Source organism: Diceros bicornis, chromosome 9, assembly GCF_020826845.1.
Source record: "Diceros bicornis minor isolate mBicDic1 chromosome 9, mDicBic1.mat.cur, whole genome shotgun sequence".
Taxonomy (NCBI): Eukaryota; Metazoa; Chordata; class Mammalia; order Perissodactyla; family Rhinocerotidae; genus Diceros; species Diceros bicornis.
Genome location: NC_080748.1, coordinates 39,786,172 through 39,809,008, shown reverse-complemented (window position 1 = coordinate 39,809,008; position 22,837 = coordinate 39,786,172). Strand labels below are relative to the sequence as shown.

Genomic DNA, 22,837 nt, shown 5'->3' with positions numbered 1-22,837 from the left:
ATATTAAGATATGCATATCTAGCTAATATATGCCATATTTTCCTTGTTAGTAAAATGCAACATAGGAAAGGTTAGGAAATATCCATAAAGATAAAAACAATGTAGTGACTTTGGTCAAGTTCTCATTTTAAGAAGATTACAGACTAATATCCATGGCCTTCCTTTTTCTGTTGTTACGGAAGTAGTGAATAGTTGCTTTTTGTCTGGGACAATCTTGGGATTTGCTATTTATTTTGATACATTATCAACGGTCCATTTCACCACGATAACCTGCAACTCTAGAACTAATAGGTTGATAATGATTTACACTTTGTAAGCATTGGAAGGCTTCACTCACCTTGTTCAAGTGGTTGGCTTTTAGTTGAAGTAGTTTTCATCTTGAGTGCCTCCCTAACAGACATGTCACAGCAGGAGCCTTTGTTAGTGTCTTGGTCACTGTCAGCCTGATCACTGTCCCCGTGCCCACTGTCTCTCAGGCTGGCTCTTTCTGGATCCTTAAACGTGGAACTACTGAAATACATATAAAGAAAAAGAAGAGAAACTGTTGTCTCTACAAGTTTGAATCTGAAGTGTAGTCTCTTGCAAAGCAATTTTGACACGAATGCAAATGGGGAAGCTGAGAAAGTTATTTAATAGGCCTTACCTTTGAACAAACTGCTGCCTGCTGCCCATGTAATTGGGCTCTGCGGGAAAATTGTCTGTCTGCGAAAGAGAAGGAAAAAAATACGTATAGTTGTACACTGGACAAATCTCCTGCAGAGCAACAAGATTTCCTAGTGGAAAAATGATTAATCATTCAAAAATTCCCTTAATCTTCAGATTTGTGCATTTTAATTAAATTGGAAATTGCTGACATGTAATTATGTACTCAGAACAATTAAATGATTCCGGTCCACAAATTACCTGTTAAAGTAAACAATGAGCTTGTCATAACTGGCGTTCTCTGTTAGTACCAGGATGGAGAACACTGTCTGTGTTGTTTCATTACTGAGATACCAACATTGAATATTTGTGGGAGGAGTGGAAAAATGACCTAATTTCCCCATATTAAAAGTGTGAATTATTTAATAATACTCATTTTTAAACATAATTACATCATCTGCTGGGATTCTATGCCCTCCTTGAAATAATATCATTTAAAGTCATCCACTCCTAAATTAAAAAATACAGGGCCTTTCCTTCAAATTTTGCCAGTAACAAATACAGCATGGTACATATGGTTGAACCCATCTCTATAATTCATTCTCATCTGCATCCCTACTATGGAAACTGTACTCAAACAATACAGAGGAAATGGTTATTAAAAACAAAGTAAAATAAAAATGAGAAATAAATGTTACTTTAAACACTGAGAGTAAAGACATTGAGAAACTAGGCTTGTTTTTGTGGTTGTTTTTACTGCTTTCCAAACTGACGTGGAGGTCTGCCAAAAAGAACTGAATTCTCCTTGTATCATGGAACAAAGTCTTTTCGGCGAAAGAGACTGGATCTTTCATAGATCTCCCTATACTGTACATTCATACACGTTACTGCTTCTTGCAGCTGACTCAGCGACAAAGGTTCTCCTGTTTTCTGCATCACTTCATATCACACCATTGTGCTCTGAAGGAGCTATGGGTTTTACAAGATCACCCAGCATGCACGTATCGGTGACAGAGGAGCATGCACTTCATGAAGCAGAGGGCCCAAGGTAAGGCTTAATGTAGTGCAAGGTGTGTTTTCTTTATAAATAAGGCTAATTTGAACTAACAGTACTCTTTTTTCTTCCCATATATTAATTTAAATTATTTGACTTTTTAAACTATTACTGGAAAAAAAAAAAGGCATGTTAAGAGTAATAGCTTCAAGTATTATCTAAGTTTCACCATCTGTTAAAAGTTTGTGGACAGAAACACCCTCACAAATTTCTTAATCTATAATTTCTTTTTTGTTGTTCAAATGACCTTTATCATATTAAATGCAAAGGTAAAGGTAAACAAGGGAGATTCATTTCTTACTCCTAATCCTCTTAATCTAGTAGTTGGTAACAGACATTTTTCATTAGCATGTTGTAATAGTTTCTACATTCTGTGAAGCACCTTCATTTTGGTTTCCATAATGACAAATTATCAATTTTTAAGGATAACTTGATCTTCTAGTAAAAATAATAGCAGTAACTAATACCAAGGGCAAAAATGTTTGCAAAAGAATTTTGCTAATTTTTAAAACTATTATTACTTAGAAATTCCACATTTTAATAAAACTAGTCCATCTTTTGCAATGGTCAAAAACATATGTCCATCCCACTATTGCTGTCAGTTAAAAGCTAAGAATGAGCATCTTAAAACACTTAGAACACCAAGAAAAACAGAATCCTGGGTATTAAGGAGAAAGTAAAATGAAAAGTAGAAGTGGAAACTTGAGTTAGAAAATATAAGTACTAATATAAGTAGTCTTGTGATTTTAATGGCTTTAATCAGGTGGAGCCTCATAAGATGTGGATCCCTATTCAGTTAGACACAAAGAGATTAGGAAAACTTTTCGTCACCTGTTCTGATAAGGACAGTATCTAAAAATGTTTGCATATTATTTAAGTTCTAAGCAATTCTAATAAAATTAAAGACTTAAATAAGAAATAAAATACATTTTCCCATTGAGTGAAGAGCTGTTTTTAAATTATATGTATGTGCACGCATGTGTGTGTGTGTGTGTGTGTGTATGTATCAGAGAGTTAGATGAACACTGAGCAATGGTGTTGATACCAAATATTGTTTTGATGAAAATAGAAAAACAAGAGGAAATTAGAAAAGAAGGGATTTTGGAAGGGAAAGAAAGAGAAGAAAAATAAAAGCAGGGAAAAAGTCAAGAAAAAAATAGAGGACAAAAAAGGAGGAAGAGAGAAACAAAAACATCTATGAAGGAGGAGGAATGAGGGTGGAAAGAGGTAAAAAGTCATGTAAAAAAAATAGAAAGAACTTGATTTATTATTGTAAATTTCACAAACTACAATTTTAAAAGTTTATAACTTAATCAGTAGCAGAGAATCAGAAGTTTTATTAATAATGTTGCATTCATCCACTAATAGGTAAGAATGTGAGAGATTGTGTGTGCATTTATAATTACCATAGTGAAATAGTCATTTGGCCTTTAACAAACATATAACTAATTCAGTATAAAAATCACACTGGTTTTAATATAGAAAATAACATTTTCATTATTCAGGCTCCAAAGGTGTCTGAAAACTCATTTAAAATAATCTGAATGTAAAATAACAGTATTTGCATAGAAAAATGACAACTAGAGAAAAAAGCCCATATATATCACAGCATCATTTAATTTAGAAGTAGTTAGAAGTAGAAGAGCTTTCAGATGTTTTCCAACACTGTACTCTAAAAATTGACTTCCACCTTGTATATTTATAAATCTTAATTTTTAAGTCTAGGAAGAAAGAAAAATTTGAAGTCAGACACTTGTAGCTTTTTAGGTCTCAGCAAAGTAATTAAATATGAATATTCATAACTCCTGAAAACTTTATCTTCTTCCATACAAACTAATCACTAGAATGTGTTCCCCTCAAACGCAACTTGAATGCAGTGACTTAACTATTATTTTTAAAATATAAAAGCCATTTATTTATTATTATAAAAAGAGTACCCTGAATTGGTGGGTAGTTACAGAAAAGTTCTTAAGTAGACACTTTAGATATGATGATCTTTTTTATGTATTCTAAGGTCAGGATAAAAAGACATGGGTTTTGATGTTTTTGTTATTTGCTCATAACAGATCGGAAATAACATAAAACTGAGTATGCTCTCCTAGTTTGATGTTTTGTTTCTTGTTATTTTGTTTGATGAAGATAAAAATTTAGATATTCTTAACTTTCATTTGTACAGAAAACACAAACAAAGAAATAAACAAGTAATCAAGTAAACAAACACACAAAGTGGATAAAGTCTGCATGATGTGAACGGTTTCTTTGATTATTTGCCTTTATGCAATTCTCTACTAGTGCTCAGCAAATTGTAATAAATTTATAAAAGATATTGATACTATTAAAATAGTAAAAATAGAAATTTTAAAAATATATCAAGCATTTGACAAAATTCAATATCTATTAATGACAAAAATTCTCAGCAAAATAGGAGTAGAAGGAAACTTCCTCAACTGTAGAGAAGAGCATCTACAAAAGAAAAGCAACGTATGGGCTCAGCCCCGTGGCCGAGTGGTTAAAGTTCCTCGTGCTCCGCTTCTGTGGCCTGGGTTCTCAAGTTCACATCCCAGGCGTGGACCTACTCCACTCTCTACCCATGCTGTGGAGATGCACCACATACAAAATGGAGGCATATTGGCACAGATGTTAGCTCAGGGCTGGTCTTCCTCAAGCGAAAAAAAGAGGAGGATTGGCAACAGATGTTAGCTCAGGGTGAATCTTTCACCCTAGCCCTCAGTACTTCCATTCACCATTGTACTGAAATCCTACTAAGTTCAATAAGGCAAGAAAAATAAATAAAGGACATACAAATTGGAAAGGAAGAGAAAAAAAATCTTCACAATGTTACTGTATTCACAGATAATGTTGTTTAGGAAGAAAATAAGAAAGAATCAAAACAAACAAATAAAAACAAACAAACAAAACTTTATAGAACTAATAAATAAGTTAAGCAAGGTTGTCACATTCAAGGTCACCACGCAAAAATCAATCAATCATATTTCTATATTCTAGCAATAAACTATTGGAAACAAAAATTTCAAAAGCAATACATTTATAGTAGTTCCCTAAAAATCAAGTACTTAGCAAATAAATATTTTTTAAAAACAAGTACAGAATCTGTATGCTGAACATTACAAAAACTGATGAAATAAATCAAAGAAGACCTACATAAATGGAGAGATATATCATCTTTATGGGTTGGAAGACGCAACATGGAAAAGATGTCAATGCCCCTCAAATAATCTACATATGTAACATAATTCCATTCATATTCCCAGCATGATTTTCTGTTGACATAGACATGAGGATTCTAAAATTTATATGGAAAAACAAAGGAACTATAATAGCCAAAATAATTTTGAAAAAGAAGAATAAAGTGAACAAATTACACCACCCTATTTTAAGAGTTACTATGGGGCCAGCTCTGATGGCCTGGTGGTTAAAATTCGGCGCACTCTGCTTTGGCAGCCCGGGTTTGATTCCCAGGCACAGAACCACACCACTCGTCTGTCAGTAGCCATGTGGTGGCTGCAGCTCACATGGAAGAACTAGAAAGACTTACAACTAGAATATACGACTATGTACTAGGGCTTTGGGGAGGGAAAAAAGAAAGAGAGAGCAAGATTGGCAACAGATGTCAGCTCAGGGTGAATCTTTCCCAGCAAAAAAAAAAAGAGTTACTATGAAGCTACACTAATCAAGATAGAGTAGTATTGTCAATGGAAAAGACACATAGATCAATGGAACAGAAGAGACTATTCAGAAGTAGCCCACACAAATACAGCCAATTGATTTTTGAGAACGTTACGAAAGGCAATTCCATGGATAATTAAAAAGAAATGAAATTCAACCTACACCTCACACTTTGTTAAAAAAAAAAAAGTGTATCATAGATCTAAATGTAAAATATAAAACTGTAAAACTTTAGAAGAAAACCTAGCAGAAAAATCTTTGTGACCTAGCATTAGACAGAGTTCTTAGACATCTTACCAAAAGCACGATCTGTAGAAAAACAAAGACCCAAATTGACCCAGCAATTTGGTATTTACCTCAAAGAAATGAAAGCTATGCTTACACAAATATTTGTACATGAATATTCACAGGCACTCTCTTTGCCAAAACTGGAATCAGCCCAGATATCTTTCAACAGGTGAATAGATAAATAGATGTGGTTCATACATACAATGGAAAACTACTTAGCAATAAAAAAATGAACTATTGATGCAACAACTTGGATGAATCTCAAAAGCATTATGTTGAGTGAAAGAAACCAGTCTCAAAAAGTAGCAAACTGTATGATTCCAATTATAAGACTTCTCAAAAAAGCAAAAACTATTATGATAAAGAACAGATCAGTGGTTGCCAGGGGTTAAAGTCGACTATAGAGATATAGCATGAGGAAGCTTTTTGGGTGATGGAACTGTTTAATATCCTGTTTGTGGTGGTGTTTCATGAAGCTATACATGAATAAAAATACGTAGAACTCTACACTCAAAAAACGTTCATTTTACTGTATGCCAATAAAAGGTAATCCTAAAAATATATCTACAGTGATCATCTGCATCTCATATATGCTGAGGATTCTTCTGTCTCATTGAGAATTATAAAACTACAAGTTCTTTCATTAAATATTCTCAATAAAGAGTGTTTCTGAACTTGGCCTTTTAAAATTATACTGAGCTAACTTTTAAAACCTGTGTAGAAATCCCATATTCATTTGTACAGACTACAAATTGATTTGGGATATAAAGATCTATTTAGCCACACTAGCAAACCCAAGCAACAGCTCTATAAGACAGTCACTTTAAATATTTAAATATGAATTCTTTAACTCAGTTTTCATTTCTTTCAAATATGTTTTTCTTCTGTGCAGTTCCCATTTACCCAGCCATAAAAGAAATACTTTAAATAAAGACTTAGGACTGCATTTATTGCAAAGGAGTAGATTTTCCTTTCAATACAGGAAACAAACATGGCTATATCATGAAAAACTAGGATCCATTCTCAGAAATGGTGAGGGGTTTTTTGTTTTTTGCTGAAGAAGAGTCACCCTGAGTTAACATCCATTGCCAATCCAGCTCTTTTTTTGCTTAAGGAAGATTAGCCCTGAGCCAACATCTGTGCCAATCTTCCTCTATTTTTTTGTATGTGGGATACCTGACAACATGGCTGGTGAGTGGAGTAGGTCCGCGCCTGGGATCTGAACCCGCAAATATGAGCTGCCAAAGCAGAGTGCATGGAACTTTAACCACTCAGCCATGCGGCTGGGCCCCAGAAATGGTGAGTTTTTGAATTTGAAAATACCTCTTAAAATTGATTCTATTCATAGAATATCTTTTAAAGACTCTAAAGAAATTTAATATGAAATGATTAGCATCTAAGATGTACCAAAGTGTATGCAAAATATTGTACAAAATGTATGCAGGGGCCTGGCCCCATGGTGTAGTGGTTAAGTTCAGCACACTCCGCTTCGGCAGCCTGGGTCTGTGGGTTTGGATCCCAGGCGTGGACCTACACCACTCATCAGCCATGCTGTGGCAGTGACCCACATACAAAATAGGGGAAGATTGGCACAGATGTTAGCTCAGGGCAAATCTTCCTCAGCAAAAAAAAAAAAATGTGTGCAAAATAATTTTACAACTTTGGTGGTAAAATTAAGATAACACTATCTAAAATGTGTAGATAAGTGCTAGTGTAAAATACTTTAGTGTAAGAAATGTGTAGTTTTATGTTTTATATGAGATAATATATGAAATTTTCTTAGTTATATAACACAATTCCTGTTATAACTTTTTAATTATTTAAAATCCTACATGCAGCACTGTAATAATCATGAAATAATGATAACTGGATTAAAGTCTGGTGAATTTTAAAGCAATACTTAGATATCTGGAAAATGAGACAACTGTAGGATGAGAAAAATAAAGACCTCATCATTTTGAGTCTTATTTCAAATAAATTTCTAAGAAAAAATATCAGAATGCTGTTCTCCAAATGTATCCCTGAAAAAGGAAGAGAGAATAACATGAGCATTAGGAAACTGGATTCTGTGGTTAGTTTTCATCATCATAGATACTATATAAGTAAATGTTGCTAGAATTCAATCTGTGATTAGTACAATCACTATCCGACAACTAAATATAAAAGCAATACCTTGGTGCTAATTTGCCAGTATTATCTTATATTTCCCATTATGGAGTCATGGGATAGTCAGGAAATTTCCTATGGAGAGAACAATTTTGACAAACCAAACAGCTCTAGCATTTCCAGAATCTCTCATGTAGAAATACAGGAGGCAGTGGTTTACAAACTTCTGGCTTTCCTGATTTTTTTTTTTTTTTCCCTTTCTTTGTCAGTTTCTTCACCAAAGAGGAGACCTTTGGGACAGAGGCCCAATGGATAAATTCACTCCATAAACATACGTTTAGCTCAGACCATAAGCAATACAAAAAGTACAGCATTCAGCAATGTAAAATTCACAAAATCTGAGATCCAGTCAGGAATACAAGGCATGCAATAAACCAGGAAAATATAATCCATATCTAGGAGAAAAATCAATCAATAAAAACAGATCTAGGCATGAAAGAGATGATGAAATTAACCAATAAGGACCTTAAAAATCTATTAGAATATTAAAAATACGGTCAAGAATGTAAAAACATGACCCTGAGCATAAGAGCCTCCTTAAATTTTGAGCTCTAAGCACCTCTCTGCCTCATCTTGATTTTGAGCCTGAAAGAAAGAAACAGATGATATAAAAAAGACCCAAATGGAACTTTTAAAAATAAAAACTACAATATTTGAAATTAAAAATACACTGGATGGAACAGACAGCAGATTAGACACTGAGGAAGAAAAGATGCAACACTTCGCGCCAGGTTCTAGAAGCATTTGCCTCAATAATTATATATAACATTAAAATATTTTTTGCATTTATCTGTATAAACTTTATATATTTGTGTCAAAGGTGTCTTTATAAATTTGTAATATACTAGAGAGTAAAGACAGGTATGTCAAATACCAAGAGGATCTCCCAAAACTTGCAACACAAATATGAAGAAAGTTTTAATTCCAGAGGTATTGATCTAAAACAGGAATTATTAAAGAAAAATGAAAGTATGTCTTTGACTCTTTAAAGTCATTATTAAGAGAGCAACTTACCTCTCACAAACTAATTTGGGGTTGGATGTGCAAGTATGGTTGTAAATCACATCTTTAGAGCTCGGTTCTACTTAGATGATCAGTGTTTTCCTAATCCAGGGATACAAGGGACGTATGGTGATAAATCACATCTTTATAGCTCAGCTATATTTAGATGATCAGTGTTCTCCTAATCCAGGGATACAAGAGAGTGGAATTTTGAAAATTCCTTTGAATTAGGGACATAAGGTTGATTGCACATATTGATGCCATTGGTTGAAAACAAAAAACAAGTTGAACTTTTCCCTTAATTCAAAGGCACTGCTTTTCACATTGATAACAAGCATTCTCTTTGCAGCAGACTGAACACAAAGGAGTGTTAAGAGGTGAATAATTCACTTAAGCCTTTTCATACCGACATTGCTTCTGATAGCTTTGCCTTCAACAGAATATATGGTGTGGCTCTTTCTACATTGCTGAAGTAAGCAACCGCATTTTAAGCCACTACTTATAAAGTTATCTGACAGCACCTACCGCTTTGGAATTTTTAAAGTGCATAAAGTATGGCAATAACTATATTTATCAGTGATTTTCAAAATAATACATTTTATATAAGTATAGTGTGGTTGACATTTCTGTTTTGTTACTAAAGGCATAATAAAAACAAGAGAAATTCGTACCACATTTAGCAAAAACTAGCATAACTAGAAAAGAAAAATGAGAGGACAAGAACAGTTACATCCTGTAGGGAAGAATTTTAAGTCTACTGCTCAATTAGGATGACTTAGATGATTTTTTTAAAGTGATGTGGCTGTACGTTAAAAATTCTTGCAAATGTTACCTCTTTTATAAATGACGTTGATAACCTTAATAATAACTTATTGCTAGAATTTAATTATGTAATTTATGAATCTTGAAGAAAATCATCTTTGACAAGAAAGAAGAAAATTGAGATAATCGAAAGGTAAGGAGCGCTATTTGTTATCCATGAAAGCACACAAAATAGAGAAGGCTGCACATTCTCTTCATGTACTTCTGAAGCTTGGGGCTCAGAGGCCACCAAGGTGCCACTGAATGCTAGATGTACTTTCTCATTGGCAATGGCATAGCGTTATGCCACGAACTGATGTCTTTGGAAAAAATCCAAATTTACTTCAGGATTGCTAACTTTAAGATCCTCCAATTAAACCATTCTCTTCAGTAGAGTCAGCCTCTCCATCTCAACTCTATCCAATATCCAGTCTTTCCTTTTTCTTCCAGTGGTGATGGTGTCAAGGTGAGTTTGGAGTTCTTTTCTTTTCTGGTTTTGCTCTTTCTCAGCCAGACATTTCATCCTGGGAGACTCTCCTCTGCTTTCCTCCCATCATGCTCTTTCCATCTCTATTAAGAATACGGAAGGATCTTTCCATTGGAGAGAATATCTAAAACTACATCCTCTGCAATCAGGCCTCAAAAACCAAGACCTCAAAGCTTATATATAGTCAATGAAAATTCATTACAAGTCTGAACTTCTAGAATTCTCGACTTAAGAGAGCAAAATAGAAAAAGGAGGGAGGCAAATTGGTGACATTATTTTACTTATTATCGCTATGAATGCTGAGTCTTCTGCAAGGTACATTTCCTCAAAATCTTATTTTATTAATTTTAAGGAACTTGCTAATAAGCAAAAGGAAATTTTTACAAATGGAATTATTTAGATGCAAACCAGTTTTTAGTCTAATTCATTTAGCTAATATAGACGTGCTTTGAAACGATACTGCATTGAATCTAAATGTATGTAAATAGTGTCATTGTGTACATTCTGTGCTAGGAGATTTGGAGTATGCTGTCCTTTATTAGGATCTACAAAACAGTATTATTGATATTTATGATTCATTCTTCTCAATTGTCCTAGGATACACAGTAGTGTCATTATCCACGTTTCTTTTTTTAACAGAGAAACTCCAGGTAAGTGACTTGCATAGAGCTGCCCATCATAGACCCAATTTATTGTAGAACAATAACACTTGCCAGAGACTGCCAGGACAAGTTGGTTGCTGTACTGCCTCTCTGAGAAATAGAGAAAAATAATGATCCATCCCAATATTTTTAGAAATAAGTAAATGATAAATTAATGTAACTTGCTTTGAAAATGCTTTTAAAAATTGTTCCATACTAAGTAAAAATAGTGCTACTATAACCTCTAATAACGAGAGCTCTTTGAAAGAGTCTGCACTTCTACCTTTCTGTATTTCCATGTAAAATTATTTTAATATGCTGAACATTATAAATAACTCCAATAACTTGATTTTTCCTAGAGCTAAACTAGATTTAGATAATAATGGCCATTTATTATTAAATATTCTAATGTATGCAGTAGGCTTAACTATATGTTTACTTACCATCATTACAGTCATATATTGTCAAAATAGGCACTTCTGAACACTTACCTTTTAAAGTGCAGAAGAAATTTAAGATATTACGTTTAGTCAATCTTTATGTAAAATTCCCAAATAACTAATTTAAAAGATGAACCGAACTGTATGTCTGTTATCCATTTCTTAAGTTAATTTTTTCACACTACACTAATATTAAAAATTTTATGAATGAAATAATTTTGGTAAACATAATTCACCCGTCTTGCTCCTAAAAATATTACATTGTCAATCAGAAGGTAGTGTCAATTATTATTTATATAATAGGATATATTTTGCAAATGAAAGAAAAAATTATCAACAAGATCAGTCTCCTGTCTGATTGTGCGTCAGCTTTTCAAGTCATCACCTGTATAGGTGCATTCCAATTCCTAATAGCAGAAAAAAAAAATAGGAGGAATTCAAGGTGAAATTGAATGATGCAACACTTTTCTAATTTTTTCCTTCCTCTAACTCTTGAGAGGCATAGATAATTTTTAACTCTATAATTATAAGCAATAATTCAGTCAACCTGCTTATCAACCAATACATTTTACAAGGAATTAATTAATACTTTTGGGGAATTTTTAAGTCCTCAACTTTTTGCATGGGTTTCAAAGATAATTTACTAACCCCTTCCAAAAAGCAAAAATTATGTAAAAACTTAAATTTCCAAAAAAATTTGCCCATTGGATTTGAATTTTTGGTTTGAAAACAAAATAGTAAGTTGAGAGCACAATTATGGAATTTTAGGTGATAACATACATGTGATTTGGACGACTTGTCCTCAGAAATACTGTTACAAAGGAAAAGGCATTCCTAAATTTGAGGAAAAATTATTAATCAAAGTTATAAGTATCAGATTCCAGAATATTTATCATTTTCTCTCTGAAATACAAGAATAACTATCACATTTAAAATGTATTATTCAGGGGCCGGCCTGGTGGCGTAGTGGTTAAGTGCTGATGCATCACTGCGGCAGCCCGGGGTTTGCAGGTTCCGATGCCAGGCACACACTGAGGCACCGCTTGTCAAGCCATGCTGTGGCAGGTGTACCATATATAAAGTAGAGGAAGATGGGCACAGATGTTATCCCAGGGCCACTCTTCCTTGGCAAAAAGAAGAGGATTGGCAACAGGTGTTAGCTCAGGGCTGATCTTCCTCACAAAAAAAAAAAAAGAAGAAATAAAATGTATGATTCAATGGAAATAGTCCATTTTAGGCTGGTGTTCATACCTGAAATTTAAATAAAGCTAAGTGTCTTTACTAACATTAACATATCTTTAATTAAACATTAGCATGAAATGAAATGAAGTATCTCTGCTCTTTATCAGACGATCACTTAATACCTAATTCAAACATCCCCAGCTCTTTCTTTGCTTGAGGACTTTAATTCCAAGAATTTTTCTCCTCTAGTGAAAGAAGCAATCTTATCTAGACAATCACCTCCTGAGACAATAGCTCTGTCCTCTTCCATTTCTAGTTTTGAAGTAACAGACAATCATTTTGATTTTTTTAGAAACTGTTTATAACCTACATGGTAGTTTTTTAACAAACATACAAATGGTAAAAAATTAAGAAATATTGTTAACAGTTAGTAAACAGTTAAAACAGTGGTTGGTAAAGTCTGGCCCATGGGCCACTATCTGTTTTTTTTTTGTGAGGAAGATCAGCCCTGAGCTAACATCCGTGCTAATCCTCCTCTTTTTGCTGAGGAAGACCGGCTCTGAGCTAACATCTATTGGAAATCCTCCTCCTTTTTTTTTCCCCCCAAAGCCCCAGTAGATAGTTGTATGTCATAGTTGCACATCCTTCTAGTTGCTGTATGTGGGACGCGGCCTCAGCGTGGCCGGAGAAGCGGTGCGTTGGTGCGCGCCCGGGATCAGAACCCGGGCCGCCAGCAGCGGAGCGTGCACACTTAACCGCAAAGCCACGGGTCCGGCCCCCCACTATCTGTTTTTAAAAATAAAGTTTTGTTGGAACTTAGCTATGGTCTTTCATTGATATGTTATTTATGGCTGCTTTCGTGCTTCAGCGGCAGAGTTGAGTAGTTATGACTGAGATCGTATGGCCCACAAATCCTAAAATATTTACTATCAGGCCCTAAAGAGCAAAAGCTGCCGGCTTCTGGCTTGAAAGGACAAAGTCTCAGCTCTTAACCATATGATTAAATTTTTTACTATACTCATTCCTGTAGATAAAATACTAATGGGGCATTTTCACATATGCACTACGCTCACTGAGGTTACAGTTTAGAAAAAAACACAAGCCATTTTCATCCTCTGTAGGACACAGATTCCCCTCACAGAGTATGCATTTGGAAGGCATCTGATTGAAAAATTGTTCATATTTTTTTAAGTGGATTTCAGTGTTAGGTGATTTGTAGCATGTTTATATTCAATTGCAAACTCTTAAAACTGTGGAAACAGCACCATCATGGGAACACCTGAAAACAAAATGCACTTAGACGCATGAAGTTTCCTGAAGTGTATTACAAGTTCCTCTAGAGTGTACTTAGAGTACGAGTGAGTAACCCGTTCTTTCCCAGGGGAAAGTACTCTTCCGTTCTTAGTCCTTTGTCTCCTGTGCTTCTTTACACATTTTACAGGGTTATCTCGTCACTGTGTTTCAACCTTTCCAAATCTATTATTTCCTTTCAACCTCACCAGCTGGGGCCATTATAATTATTTCTATTATGTGGATGGAGAAATTGAGGCCTGTGGAACTCATGAAAGACGAGCTGGAGGTTCCAATATGAGTAAGTAATATGAAAAAGTTTCGTTTGACTCAAAATTTTGGAACTCTTTCAAATAAAAAACCTGCAAGTACTTGATGATTCGCCTTGCTTTTGTGTGTTTTGTGCTTTTCTTTCTATTCTATTCTATTTATCATTGTCTGACGCATTTTACAGATTTATCATTTTCATTCTAATAATGTTTGTTCATCAATGCTCCCTACAGAGTTGTAACACTAGGTCACACCCCCTTGAATGGCTTTGTCCCTATGACTATTCAGCTCTGAATTAGATTAAATACAAATAAAAGCAATGAGGTCTACTGGACAATGTTGATTAGAATAAAAGAATCAAAGCCAGTTCTATGATCAAATCTGAGACTCCTTGGCTGCTTCTGGAGTCGCCAAAATCTGGAAATATTTACACTATATAAGACCAAGCTAGAGAACCTCTTGAAACTACTGCTGGTTTCCCATTTGAAAGACCTTGTACAATGTATTGTACATCAATCCCAGAAGACTTTTTCATGCTTAATATGTGGAGGTCTTAGAGGATTCTCTTCCAAATTAACATGCAATCTATGAACTAAGTTGCAGTACTTAATAGCAATTATTCATGCTATAAGATGTTCTCATACTCCATAGACACCTCAATATAAATGTATATTAAACATGATATCCCAACTGGTGTAGGAGCAAAAACCCTCAACTCTGAGTCAGATGACATTCGGTCTCTATTCCTAGCCAGTTTATGTACTTGGGTAGCATTTCTGTGCTTCAATTTTCTCACATGAAAAGAAGTGTAAATAAAATCAAGTGCTATCATATGTCTCTAACTTTCTAGTATTCGTTGCCTTATGATAATTCCTTTGTGAAAACTTCTCTTCAGTTTCTACCTGGTGTGAGCTTTTCTTCCCACAAAGTCTTCCTGCATAAAAAGCACAGTTCTTAAGGAAGATAACATCTTTCCACTTCAGAGCTCATTTTCATAGTTTAAGAAGTTTAATATATCCAGAAACCAATTTTTGCAAGATAGTCCATCAAAAATGGGTCACTTTTTAAAAGGTCTACTTAACATTAAAACAAAAGTGACCAATCATGGTTTAGAGAGGTCAAAATGGAAATTTCCAATAAAATAAATTATCATTCCAGTAAAATTACTTTTTTATAATCATAAATTCTCTGGAGTAAAATTGTACTCTCATACAATTGCTAACATTTAGGTCAACTGAAATGTTATTTTTACAGAGAATATGTCTTCATATCAGTACCCTAAAGTTTAATTGCTCCAGAATGTTTCATGTCATTTGCTGTTAACAACAATAATAATATGTGTTAATATTTACTCAGCATGTAGTGTTGATCATATTCTTTATATGCATAATCATATTTCATCTTTAATTCTTATGACAGCTCTATGAGTAGCAAATATTATTAAACTTGATAAGAAAACAGAAAAAAAGAGTTAAGCAATTTTCTCTGGACTGAAAGCTAATTTTTTTTTTAAAAAGAACCTTGGGAATAAGATTTCAGTGTAAAGAATCTGCCAATCACACTATAACTGATCAGATGAATATATCATTAAATTGACCCAGAATTCCACAGTTGTTAAGATAATATGATACTACATCATTGACATGGAAAGATGTCTATGATATATTTATATAATTTTAAGCAAAAAGCAGCTTAATTTATTATGTTTACTATATACCACTTTTTGTAAAAAATCTAGTACTGTGTGCATGCGTGCACATGCACATATGCGCATACGGGGATGGGAAGATATACAGGTTCACAATCCCTTATTCAAAACCTTTGCACCCAGACATATTTTGTAATCTTTAACTCTTCCATATTTCAGAATGATATTTTGTTGTATATGTCAAATATTAACCATCCCAGCAGGGACTGGTACAGCATCTCAGAATTGAACGTATTAATATTTCTTCAGTAAAAAAATGTGATATTAACATTACGTGGAACAAATAAAGATTAAAAATAGCCTTAAATCAGTTCAGGTCTGAGTCCTTTGGATTTTGTAATTAGAGAAGAGATTGTGGATCCAAACAACAAAAGGTTAGCAATAGCTACCTTTGAGTACGAGATTATAAGCAATTAGAACTTTTTAAAGCAACTTTCTCTAATTTCAGTCCACAAGTACATAATGAGTACTATACACCAGTCACTGTTTTAGGTATGTTTTTTTAATAGTATATTTGCAGTTAGTAAGAATTTCCCTTAAAATTAGAAAAAAAAATGTAGTCATTTAATTTTGCAAAAAATGAAAAAAAAAGGAGCTCAAAGACCAATATACTGGAAAACAACTTGAAATTATTTGAATGCAAAAATTTGGATTTTTGCAATCAGCGTTTTGCAATAGTTGTTTTTCCTATGAGGAAAGTCTCTTCTAGGGAAACTATAGACTCTAAAAATCGAACAGGAAAGGAGAAACTGGCCCTGCAGTCAAATATAGCCAATTCATCCCTGGAGGCTGACTACAAATTTTCAGTTCAATATAGAGTAGTTGAAATCCAAAAGGCACTAGACTAGCAGTGCCTGAATCTCAACTCCACAGGTCTAGAGGCACAGTCTCAGTAGAGTGGCTTCATCTTTGGAATATCTGCTATGGAATAAAAAAATCCAGGGTCCAAAAATCTCATATACTTACAACTCAATTGTCCTTGAAGAACTCTTCCTTATAGATTACCTAATTCCATGCTTTTAAAAAATACTATATCTTCTTATCGGTGCATTAGACACATTTTTGTATAGATATATATTTTATATATATATAAAACACAAACTAAATAATTTTCACCAAAAAGAAATGAAAAAGCAGAATTGTTCTCTTTGCTCACAGCCTGCTTTCTCCTTCCTTCTTTTCAAAACAGGGAATCAGGTTATCATACATAGTTTGAAAAACAGGTTTTTCCTCTCTCTGAGTTTATTCAAGCAGAGTCAGGTAGTTTATAAAAGCTATACACTTAATATAAAAAAAGCCAAAGTATAAAACTCTTCCCTTAGTCTAATTTGATTTAAGGATCCTGATACCCTTTTTCTTGAGAGGACAGAACATCACAAATCTGAAATGGAGCACCTCGTAGCATAGCGCATAAATAGCTCAAGCTGAAAGCATAACAATAAGTTCTCCGTCTATTATTGCAGAACCAATAAATAAGCTTAATGAAAATCATGACACATTATTACATTACTCTGGCTTGCCTCTATTCATTAAAAAAAAAAAGATGAGTGCATTTAAAATAATTTCACATGTCAAATGAGAATAAGCCTTTCAATTGAAATGATGCTGAAAAGAATATTTCTAAAGGGCAGATGCATGGTCTTATGTGGCTTATATCAAGATTACGATAGAAGTAGGAAGAATCTGAGCAGTAACTGCTTCACACCAGTGTTGTAGTAGCATAGTATCCAAAACATTTACATCATTCACTCATGCCATGTGTGTTTTGGAATTATGAAGTCAATAAAAAAACATTAAAAAGCTTTAGAACAAGCTTCTCTGTCAATTAGCCCTTAGATGGATTCTACTTTTTCAGTTTTCCTGTTGATTACTAGATTATACTAACAGCACTGGCTTGTAAATAAGGAAGATCTGAATCCTATTAATGGAGATATGCTGCCAAAATAATCAGCTTCATACTTAACAAGTTTCCAAGTATTTAGAAAAGCTGTGAAATGGGATTATAAGGTTAAGCTGTGTACATCTGGCTCATCACTACATAAATATTTCAGAAATTTGATCTCGTAGGCTGAAGAAACACCTGTCTAATCATGACTCTTTTCCAATTTACACGAACTTTAGTGAGCAGAGCAATACACAAATGCTGACAAGAGATCGTGATCAATTTACATAATGTACTTCTTATGTTAGGCATATAATTTTATCATATATCACCCTTCTGAGTGAAGACATAAGAAACATCTTAGGAAGTGGTATCATACTTATGTGGGCAAAAGGAGTTGGGGGGGGGTGCCAAAATTTTTGAAATTCACGATAACCCCCTGAAATACTAAATACTGTTTCTTTTTCTTATGTCATGGTATGTAATTTTAGTGTAATTGGATGTTGTAAGTATGAATATAGTGTAATATGGACCCAGAGAATAATTAATGAGAAGCAGTACTTAGCACATAAAATAACAGTAAAAAGTTCAGCAGTCCCTCTAGTTAATCGAAACCTTAATGAAGTCGAACATTAGTTGCTTTAACCAGATCCAGCATTATATAACTATGCTGATTCTTTGTCAAATATACACCTGTCCATTAAGCCTGATTTTATTTTTTCAAATTTTGTTCGAAAAGGTAATTGGGTTAAAAATGTACTGAATATAACTCTTATCGAATTAACTTCAAATGTCCAACTGGAAAACAGATTTTGAAACTAGTGTCCAAAATGGCAGCTAAAGGTCAATGAATCAAATTTCCAGTTATATTTCCTGGGAGCAGATGGGTGCAATGAAACCTAATGATTGAATTTTAAATGCTTTCGTGCACCTTTTATCTGTTTCCCAACATGTTGATTCTACCTTAATGCTCTAACAAGATAATAGGTTTATTACAATTAACCAGCTGAAATGATATCTCCATTTTCCAATTATTTATATCATATTACCCGGGGATATTGAATCAGAGATCCTTTCTTTCTCCCACTCCTAGAGCCTTTCCATTACCATGCCACACTTCCAGCAAATAAAACCCAAACTATAGTATCATTAAATAACAGATGTGTCTTGGAGATTTGATTTCTCTAGTGAAATGATGAGTATTTAAAATAAAGTTCATGTTCACCGAGGCTCAACGGGAAATTTCAAATGAAAATAATTTTAAGGAATTTATTGACTAAGTTTAACTATAAATTTCCTTTCCTTATCTTATGAACTGATATGTTAGTCTATTTCTCTGACCTGCATAGGTATAAACAAATAAAGATGGTTTATCAAGAGATAAAAAAATTAAACTTTCTATTTTCAGGAGTGGCAGATGGAGGGTTTTATCTCTACTATATCTCAGTAGAGCATACTCTTGCCTGAAAAACAGAAAGAGGGAATCCTATGGACAGGTTTATTTTATACCTTTTATATAAAAGAAAAATCAACATTTTACCTCTTAAAATATGTACTCAAGTCTAGATTAAAGGAAATCCAAGAAGCTTTTTATTTTAAGAAACAAAAGTTTCTTGTCTATTAAATGCATTCTAATGCTGCTAAACATAATACTATTCACTCATTTCAAATCCATCCCACCCCTATATAGCTCCACTATGTAAAATCAACTATATGAATCTTGGGCCCAAATGTACAAATAGGTAAACATAAAACTGGTGATAAACACCACCAAGGTCTCATCAACATATATATCCAAATGTTTAAAAAATATTTGCATTGGATATAAATATAAAAGGTTCTTAAGGTATCCCTGTAAAAGTATATTTTCTGAATGGATATCACAGAAAAGAGACCAGATGACAAGGATAAGAAGAAAAGAATTAGAATAGGTCAGTATAAGACATAATTAGTAATTCCTTTCCTTTTACTTCCCTCCAATTATGTGTTGTGATACTTTTCAAATAAGCAACTTTTTTAAGTTTTTAAACAACGACATATGTTTTTAGATTATATGGTTTTAGGTGAAGGCTAACATAAATCATGGAAATGTGTATTTACAAAACATTCACTTTTTTGTGTGTGTGTGAGAAAGATCAGCCCTGAGCTAACATTCGTGCTAATCCTCCTCTTTTTGCTGAGGAAGACCGGCTCTGAGCTAACATCTATTGCCAATCCTCCTCCTTTTTTTTTTTCTCTCCCCAAAACCCCAGTAGATAGTTGTATGTCATAGTTGCACATCCTTCTAGTTGCCAAAACATTCACATTTTTACCAACATTGTTTGGAAGTCACATTTCCAGCAGATTTCTAAGCTGTATTCTTTAAAAGAAAGCATGTATGATAGTTCAAGAAACAGCACATTCAGAGAAATGAGTAAAATTCTGACAGATTATGGAATATTACAGGCCCACCTTCTGATCGACTGTCTGAGAGAATATTTGCTCCCGGTCCTTAGGCCTCTTGGAGTGACATGAAACCAAGACCCAGGTGGGCATTCTATCTGGAGAGAGCAGCAGCACTGATGGCTGCCTTCTTTCCCAAAATGCCAAATATTCCAGGGTGAATTTATAGATGAACTTGAACTATAATGTTTAGATAATTATGGATATAAATGTCCCCTTTGAGAACTTATTATTTGTGGTCGAATCTTATGTAATATTTTAACACTATTAGTTTAATCTTTCAGAAAGTCTTTCTCTGCTTTATGAATGTTAATTGACAATGAATCCTAAACTTCTTAAATTTATATTTCTATGCTCTTTCCTAGTATTTTTTCCCTTCATTTTGTATCTTAGCTTCTCTGGCAAATGGGGATAATTAAATTTTTAATACAGCTTGAAAGCTCATTCTCCTTGAAGCCTTTATTCTACCAAATTTCCTTATTGTTAGATATGGATTTTGCAATTAAAATTTAAAACTCAAATAAATAGTAATTAAGTCCTGGAATAGCTTAAAAGTAGTAAGTTATTTCAGCTAAGAGCTTTTAAAAGTTTTCATTATTTATTAATTGAATTAATGATTATGAATTGAACCACACTGCAGGTTGTAGATTATTTTAAATAACAATACTGAAATGGGCAACATACTGTTTATATGAATGCTTAGCTTATTTTTCCTCAATATGTACATGAAAATTCCATACCACCTACACAAGATAAATTCTGAAATTTTAAGAAAAGTTTTGTAAGTTTGGTTATTATTACTACATACATTTGATAATTGCCCATGGTGATTTTTTTTTTCCCATTATCAGATGGCAAATGGTTGATATCAAAGTGATGAAATCATAAATTATATAGCAACAAATACAAATAAGTGTAATCCCAAAATTAGTATTTATGCTTTATCTATAATGTCATTTCATTAAAAAATTGTATGGAAAGCAAATTATTCACATATTATGGAAAGTCTCTATAAATACAAACATCTTAAATTTAATTAAAATATAGAAAAAAGGATCACATTAGTTTCTTAATAATTTATTAAAGTTGTGTCATCTTTAAAGCCTTAACAAATAGATATAATATCAGAATTGCATAGTTTTAGTACTTTATAAACCATACCAAGAAACAGGATGAAAGATGAATTTTTCATCTTGAAACATCATGAAAGATGTTTTTTTCCATAAACTTGTAATATTATCAATAGAATTGAATAGAAATTTTCATTGTAGTTATTAAAAAAGTAACAACTATAAACAAAAATTATCAAAATATGCCTCCTTCAAATAAATTATTTACCAGCAGGTCATTATTTCAGCATGTTTATATAAATAATAACTTAGACTTTAGCTTTAGTAATTTCTAGGTTTGAATCCAAGCTCCAGCTCGTATCTGATCAGTGATCATAGGAAATTGCAAAGAATTCATATATTTTTAAGTGCTTACTATGTACTAGGAACCATGCTAGTTTCTCTCAACTACAGTGACAAACAAGATGGATGTGGTCCCTGTCCTCAAGTATTCTATCTAGACCACTTTGTGACAAGTTAACTTTACAAACAACGAGTTACAACATTGATCCAGAGGTTCAAAACTGTTCAGACTTAATAACATTCATTATTTTGTGTGTAGATCAATGAGATCTTTATTAAGAATAGAGTTTAGAGACCACAACCAAAAGAAGGAATGAATGGAAATTGGTCAAGTGTTAAATCTCCTGTTAGCCATCAGTCTCCACATCTGTATTACGGCTCTTTAAAATTCTTACACATTAAGTAGCTTTAGGATCAAGCATAGAATAAAAATACTTCCATTGACTTCTGCTGATTAGATATTATTTTATAGTTCAAAAGACTGCATTTTTCTTTTTACCTGCTCGTCTAAGTCCTGTTTTCTCAACACTGCCAGTGGTTTTACTACCATTTACTTCAAACTTAACCAGGCAACAGAGGAGCATATTGGAAAATATTATCTCTTCCTTTGTTGAAACGTTACATGTCAACTTTTTGCCTAAGGCAAAATTTAATGGCTGACTTGAGGATCTTCATTTCTAGAGATTTACTATGGAAACACTGACATAACCTTTAACCAGAGCAAACAGAGCCACTCTAATAAGCAGGCGACACCAAACCTAAAAATGCAAGAGGAACAGAAAGATCCTGGCAGGAATTAATCTGCCATTTTCACACATCTGCCCAAGGGAGGTATTGTAATTGCAAAAATTTACTCTAAGACTGCTGAGACTCATAGTAATTATGTTTCTTTCTTTCTTTTTTTTTAATAGAAATAGCCACAGGTGGTAACAAATTGGGTTTTGAGATGGGGAACTGGGCATGCATTCTAACCCAAATTACTCTGTAATTGTCTTGATTATAAAAAAAATTGTGGAAAGTCTATTGCTCAAAATCAGGAAAAATAAGTCTCCTTGAATGTATTCCTTGTCTTTTAGTTTCTCTTCACTTAGGCATATTGCTTCATTTGTTGGTATTGGCACATCTGACATTAGGGCTACACTATAGGATAGGCTAGAATAGGCTTTTGCCAATAACCCTTATAAATTCCTGTGAGTGGAATTTTTTTAATAGGATAGTTCTCTTATTTCCTGCCTTATTATCATCTAGGTAATGCCTTATTATCATCTAGGTATTATCATCTAGGTAACATTCTAGCTTTCCTAGAAGGTCAGGATCTGGAAATTTAGCTGCTAATTACTACCATGTGTGCATCTGCCAACACGAAAAGTGCAAAGTTATCGACTTTTTTTCCAATCTATGCATTGTATTAAAATGTTTGCTATTTTTCATATATTTATATAT

At 33.4% G+C, this 22,837-nt stretch overlaps 1 protein-coding gene across 1 annotated transcript in view; it reads right to left on the bottom strand.

Moving 5' to 3' along the window:
* The window catches only part of PCDH17 (protocadherin 17), a 97,188-nt gene that overhangs the window by 60,517 nt on the left and 13,834 nt on the right, over positions 1–22,837 (bottom strand). Inside the window, exons 2-3 of the mRNA XM_058548274.1 lie at positions 644–702; positions 338–510 (exon numbers count right to left, since the gene is read on the bottom strand). Of these exons, the coding sequence (XP_058404257.1) occupies positions 338–510; positions 644–702 (232 nt within the window). The remainder of the gene's footprint in view (positions 1–337; positions 511–643; positions 703–22,837) is intronic.